A 6,604-nucleotide genomic window follows, 5' to 3' on the forward strand; every position below is an offset into this window, starting at 1 on the left:
CTTTCTTTTCGCCAGTGTGACCAGGAGATATTTTATTTTGTATTCTTATGATCACAGTTATAATCAGAAGTATCAATCATTAATCATTTACCATTGTTGAACCAGTTCACAGAATAATCTTTGAACCATATCTATGTTAACATTAATCTACACAGATTATCAGTACTTTAATCAGTCTATTGTTGTTCTGTACTATTCATGTTATTTGCTTAAAGCTGTTTCACAGTTCTGTAATCACTCAGAAGCCTGTGGGGCCTGCTGGACCCTGCCTTGGTTCTATGTTCAGTTCTGCACGTACACAGGCCTTTAGTAAGAATAGGAGGGTCGTCTGAGGACAGATATACTTTCACAAAAGGCACGAATGTAATACACACTTGTTTTCTCTAACAACTAACAGTTGATGTCCATATTAGGTAAACTCTCTGAACAGGCCCAAAACTGTTATCATTTCCAGTAAGGTCTGACTGTGTTACGTCATCATGGGATCATGGGTTATATAAGGATGGGGAGCTGTTCACTCTTTGGAGATCTGTGGCTGTACGCTTGTCTTCCCATGCTTCTGTCTTAGAAGTGTGCAATAAAATCACTATGTTTGTCACCTACACGGACTCGGCTGTTTTTCCCTCTTACCCAAACTGAACCAGACGTAACACCAGCAAAAAAACAACAAAAAACAAAAACAAAAACAAAACCAAACAAAAGAAAAAAAAAACAAAAAAGCCAAAAAAAACAAAAAAGGAAAGCAGAGCCTGTGGAACACAAAACAAATAAATAAATACAAATTTTAAAAAAACACTCTGTTGTTCAGTCTCCTCACACATGCGAAATAAATAATACAAAGTCTTTGGATTTAAACTTACTTAATATTATGTCGATCATCATCATCTTCTCCAAGACTCTTCTCTGAAGGTTTTTCACGTGTTCTGAAACATTTATCTCTGCTTGTGGAAGTTGCTGGGGGTCTGGCAGTGCATTCTGAGCTCTAGAGCAAAGTCACAATTTTTACTCACAATATACTACTCTTGTGCAATTGGTGCACTGAAGATATTACTGTAACTATATTCAGCTCTCATGTCCCTAACGACTGATGATGTATTTTTAAACAAATAGAAGCACAAGAAATTAAAATTACACATACTAACCTTACCAATGCAGTTCTAAAGTTCAGCAAATAAAAAAGAACAGTATTAGACATTATTTTGTGTGCATTTAATCTTTGTTATACTTTGAATAATTACCTGCATGAATGAGCAATTAGGTCCTAAAAGCTTTTCTAGGTCTTTCACAGTGTCAGAGAGTGAAAGGATGCCTCTGTGGAGATCTGTCAACCTCTGTATAGTATTAATCTTTCGAGTCTCCTCTTCTTTTAATGCTGCTATTCTGGCTTCTTCCTCTCTCCCCAGGAAGAGTCTAAGCTTCTGAAAGTCCTCCCGAATCTTCTTCTCTGTGTCATTCCTCTGAGTCTGTTACAGAAAAAAACAACCTGTCATCTTCTTAAGCTCTTAACGTGTTTAAGATTTAACAAGCCAAAATTCAACAGGTACCTTAATATGTTCAGTTGATGAGTTGCACACTTGCTTGAATCTTTCAAAAGCTACCTGCTTTCCCATGACATTCTTGGAAAAAGTCTGAAATAAAAGTACTCCTTCAATCAAAAGAACAAGAAAGCACTGAAAAAAAAAAAAAAAAAGATCTGTGGGTGTGTCTCAATCAGAAATGCAAGTTTAAGTACAAATTACATACACCCTTCTATCATAGTTTTAGGCGCAACAAAGAATTTAATGCAATTTAGCCCAGTCAATAGATAAAAGTGTCTTCACCTGGTGTGGCTCTGATGGGACATTTCTGTGTCCTTCTGATGTATCAGTGAGCCTTCCTTGTTTGTGTCTTTCACTCAAACTCTTCAGAACAAAATTAGACGGAGGTTCAGGATTGTAGATGACTTGACGACAGATTGAGCATTTTTTATCTTTTTTCACTCTCCAGTGGTATTGCACACAGTCCTTACAGAAGCTGTGGCCACACTGCAGCGTCACAGGTTCAATGAAAATACATAAGCAAATTGGACAAGATATATCATCAGTGACAGATGATTCTTGTCCACTCTTTGTGATGATTTCCAATTCTTCATCACTTGACTTGTTTTCATCCTTTATGATGGAGAATGACTTTTCTTTTTTCTTATTCTTAAAGTCGAGTTCTTTAGGTATGACTGTTTTGGGCATATGGAGTGTAGGATTAGAAGGTGTCCGGCGTGATTTTTCTGCAAATGGCAAAATTGTTAACAATCTTAATATGACACTTCTTAGTTACAGCTCATTAAAACAAAACATTACAAATGAATTAAGATTTATATTTTTTGTATGATGTGGAAATATATATAGCAGTTAAACTGCAATATCATGGCATTTTACCTTGGGTTAACTTTATTGCGAGGTCATTGAACTTCATCCTAAAGAAAATGTCGATTGTAACCTCTACAGCACCATCTTTGCTGTAAACTTGCACCAGCTTGTCAACAGTGTCTTCTCTGGTAGCATTCTCCAGCTGGAACCTAAAGATAGGTCGGGATCCTTCTCTCATGTTCAGAGCCAAGTACCACTGAAAGCGCTTTAGCTCAGAGTCACTTAGCTCATCCAGGTAATCCTTAAGCCATTTTTCATTTTGCACCGGAGTACACATCTTTAGCTGTCAAAAAGTCAGGTTGAAGAGGCAAAGTCTGTTGTTGAATGTCGTCTTCAGATGTGTGGGCTGATGGTCATAGACAAGAAACGAGATGTTAGGATTCATTTATGAAAGAACACAAAAATATCCTCAAGAGCCTTATTTAATAGATGAAAGCTGAGCTGATGGCCGTGTTCAAAGGCAATTATTTGTGTGAAAAAGCAATCTGAAGATAACTTTTAATTATCCTACTGGATGAGGTGATGTGCAGGCTCAAAAAGTTTAAAATTTTTTATTATATAATAAATTAAATTGAATATATTTAAGTGATTGTATGGGATATGCTTAAATTAAATTGTTTCAATTCTGTATCGTTTATAAATGTCATCATAAAATGAGGTGAAGGTCTTGTAGTATCTCAAAGGCAAACCAAATAACTCTATTGACTCCTTCAATTTAATTTTCTTCTATTTAAACAAGAATAAAAAATATTGGTGAATTGTCAACAATCATCACTCCATTATGTGTAATGTATTATGTTTAGAAAATAATTAAAAAACACTTTTTATATTTTGGGATAGCTGTGTCTTGTTCTGATCGTTATGCAGCACTTAAAAAAAAACAAAAAACCAACCAACCACACAAACTTTGACAAACTTTGTCAAAGGCACTGAATTTATGCACCCTGTGCGTTACAAAGCAGTTTATAACGGTGACATGGATCTGTCTCTTGTAACTCGTTATTTTTCAGTGTGTGTGTTTAAAGTTGTAAAGGGAGCATAATTTACCCCTATCACATTTGTTTTCTAAAATACGAGAATAGTTTTCAGTGTCTAAACCGAAACGACTAAAGTTGAAAGAAAACACAGATTTACAAATTTGCAGAAAAAAAAAAAAGTGCAACACACAAATATCCCAGGCGAATACGATCTAGTGTCTCACAAACTTGTGACTAATGTCGCTGCCATCTCTCTAGCTACTTAACGGTAGGGCTGGGTATCGTCACTGATTTCTAGAATCGATTCAATTCCGATTCACAAGGTCCCAAATCGATTCGATCCACGATTCGATTTAATTCGATTCGATTCGATTTAAATCTGGGAAATTTTGACAGTCAGAAGTATAATTCAGATCAGAACATTTACATATTTTTGTATCTATAAAAAGGAAGCTGACACTCGCAAGACTTTATCCAAGGTGTGAGCATCACAGCAGATGCCTTTGTGTCAAAGTAGCTGAAGATAAAACACAGAAAAACATGAAGGTGATTTTCCTGGCCTGGGATTTTATAAAAATATTCTGCAGTACATCAAAAACGAAAGAAAACCATTAATTAATGAACATTACCTCTGACGTTACAGCGGTTTTATTAGACACACGGCTAAGCATTTTGCATTTTGAATAATATTAAAAAGTTTAAATTTGTTCAGTATTGAACAGCAGAAATGAGGTTCTCTTTTCGGAAGAATGTAAAAGGGAAAAAAACAGCGGCCGACAGCGCTGTAAGCAACAGTAGACTTGTGCATAACAAGCAAGCGAATAATGAAGAAAGCGAAACTGTTCGAGAGAGAGAGGGTGGGAGGGAGAGAGGGGGAGGGAGAGAGGGAGAGAGAGAGAGAGAGCTGCGCATCGCAATGGAAGCAAAACAGTAAAAGAGTGAATTCATGACGATGTTTATGTGAAGCGTTTGGATCTTCTTTAGCTGCTGGTTCGGTCAATATTGTTTGGAGAGAGATCAAACTAACAGCTTTAGAATCGGCGCATAAAGGGCGTGAACACAAAGCGCGGACCCGGATCAGCGAGCTGTCGGCTTTCACTTTCAGCCCCGACTGTGAGAAAGGCGACATCTAACTGATTCTGATCCGCGGGTTGCGCTGTGTGTTTAAGTCTATGTGCAGAATCCCTGTACCTGCTCTCATTTACTGTTTGGTGGTTCTTGAAATTTTGTGAGATGTCACCAGAGATTCTGGCATTTCGGACAAAATAAATTTATATTAAAAAATCGATTCAGGATTTTAATGAATCGATTTTACGTTATCCAAGCCAGAATCGATTTTAATCGATGAATCGATTATAAAAACCCACCCCTACTTAACGGGACATTGCAGCTTTCTAAACCGCGACCGTCTTCGCTACCTGCCCAATAATACCGAGATCCACACCAAAGGACATTTAGTATGTAACATACATGTAAGCCTTGGGACGAGGCACACCCCAGCCAGCATTGCAATTCCTTAATAACATTGTTTGCTGCTCACCTCTGCTCCTTGGGCCAGCTCCCGTTTATTCACACGAATGAGGTCTAGAACTGTTCTTCCTTCCTCATTTCCTTTTATACAGTCATTGGCCAGACCTGATTTGTACGGTCCGATTTTGCACATGCGCAGTAAGGATCGGGGAGTCCTGATCCGTAACTATCTTTTTATTTTTCATTTTTGTCTACATTATATTGCAGTGTTTCATTACTGCAAACATTTTAACATATACTTATTATTGTTAACATCTAAACAGTTACTCTGACCTGTAACTATCGCAAAATGCTTTGAGCGGAAGTACCGATCAGGGTTTCCGGTACGGATCGGGTAGCAAAAAGCAAAAAACAAAAAAGTTGGTATATTTCAGTTGCACTGTCTCCTCGTGGGGTGTCTTAACTATTTACCCCGTACATATGTAATTTGCACGGGGTTTTGTACGCTTGCTGCAGTCTCACACTGACAGGAAAACCACAGCAGCTATGCATCACTTCAGCATAGTGCATCACAGCAAACTTTACCACAATACTGCAGAATAACTAGCACAGCCGACACCTCACTGCTTAGTACCCACAACTTAATTTCCTTCTTCTTTCTTTGTTTCTCTCTCTTTTTTTTTTTTACATTTTAAAAATCCTGTCCCATCTACTTTAATTATGATCTGAATGCACTGTGTGCATGCGCAAGTCCTACGTCACTTCCTCTCTTTGCCAACATTTAGTAAAATTCTGTCTTTTGGATCTTTGCAGATAATCAGACCTAAATATGTTGCTTCATTTTTAACTGTTATATTACAAAAACTCTGAACATTACACTCTTTGACAGGTAATAATTGACATTTATTTAAGTTTAGGACCAATCCAGACCCTTTTGAGAAATCCTCTATTACATGTGTTAAGGTTCAAAATTGAGGAGGGAGAGTACAAACCACTCTTGGTCCAGTAGGTCTTTGGTCAAACAATGATTTTAATGAACACACGTGTGGGAAGACACTCTGTACGCAGACAGCCAGTAGTCCTCGACTCAATCAAAGCATGAACAGATATTTTATAGCATCAGGGTTTGATTTACTGACGCCCCTTCATGCGTCACCGGTACATTTTATACATAGATCAGATCAACATCACCATGACTTTTCACCTAGAAAATCATCTTCTATTTTCATGGCTTGGTACTTTCCGTTCTTATCTTAAAATGAATTGTTCCTCTTTCTTGCCGAGACAACAAGGACAGTTCCTCTAAATAAATTTAACTAATGTGTGTGTATGTGTTGACCTCACATGCTCTTTGTGTCACCTCATCATCTAATGTCTGTGTCTAACCTGCACTTAGACTCTGCTTTCGGTTTCAGTTCTGCAAAAGGCACACTCTGCAAACCTGCAACTTCCTGTCAGCCTGCAACTTAGTCTTTCTGAAAGACACACACTGTTCAACCCCTGAATGCAATATAAACTCCAGATTATATTATTAATGCAATGGTAATAATGACAATTATTTAACAATAGCAGTAAAATAATTTCCCTTCTCCACACATGTAAAGCACTTGGCTGGCATTTTTAAGAAAAATTATGGTATCATCTGCCAATTGACTGATGACAATCTCTGTCTGCTATGTTGTCTAAAGGAATTTGGTGTAGCTTGGGTGAGGAGATTACTTTTATGACTGGCAGGAAGTCACAGATACAGAG

General features: G+C 37.5%; 1 protein-coding gene across 1 annotated transcript; it reads right to left on the bottom strand.

The window, feature by feature from the left end:
- Window positions 1-614: 614 nt before the first annotated feature.
- On the bottom strand, window positions 615-4,953 carry LOC147323598 (E3 ubiquitin-protein ligase TRIM35-like). Its single transcript, XM_086304800.1, has 7 exons — window positions 4,923-4,953; window positions 2,415-2,751; window positions 1,821-2,263; window positions 1,545-1,628; window positions 1,240-1,463; window positions 1,143-1,166; window positions 615-982 (listed from the first exon to the last, which is right to left on the bottom strand). Exons 2-7 carry the CDS (start codon window positions 2,680-2,682, stop codon window positions 814-816), a joined length of 1,212 nt encoding a protein of 403 aa, XP_086160926.1. The 5' UTR covers window positions 2,683-2,751; window positions 4,923-4,953; the 3' UTR covers window positions 615-813.
- Between the last annotated feature and the right edge of the window lie 1,651 nt (window positions 4,954-6,604).

Source organism: Aulonocara sp. 'chitande type north' Nkhata Bay, linkage group LG8 (assembly GCF_057382095.1).
Source record: "Aulonocara sp. 'chitande type north' Nkhata Bay isolate Kocher_YH1m ecotype deep benthic linkage group LG8, A_spYH_male_GT1.1, whole genome shotgun sequence".
Lineage (NCBI taxonomy): Eukaryota > Metazoa > Chordata > Actinopteri > Cichliformes > Cichlidae > Aulonocara > Aulonocara sp. 'chitande type north' Nkhata Bay.

Bases quoted from the DNA above. Each gene is read 5' to 3' on its own strand.
- LOC147323598 (XM_086304800.1), bottom strand. From the start codon at position 2,682: ATGTGTACTCCGGTGCAAAATGAAAAATGGCTTAAGGATTACCTGGAT. The intron at 1,629-1,820 runs GTGAAGACACTT...CTTTTATTTCAG, and splicing joins TCCCATCAGAGCCACACCAG to ACTTTTTCCAAGAATGTCAT. The intron at 1,464-1,544 runs GTACCTGTTGAA...TTTCTGTAACAG, and splicing joins CATCAACTGAACATATTAAG to ACTCAGAGGAATGACACAGA.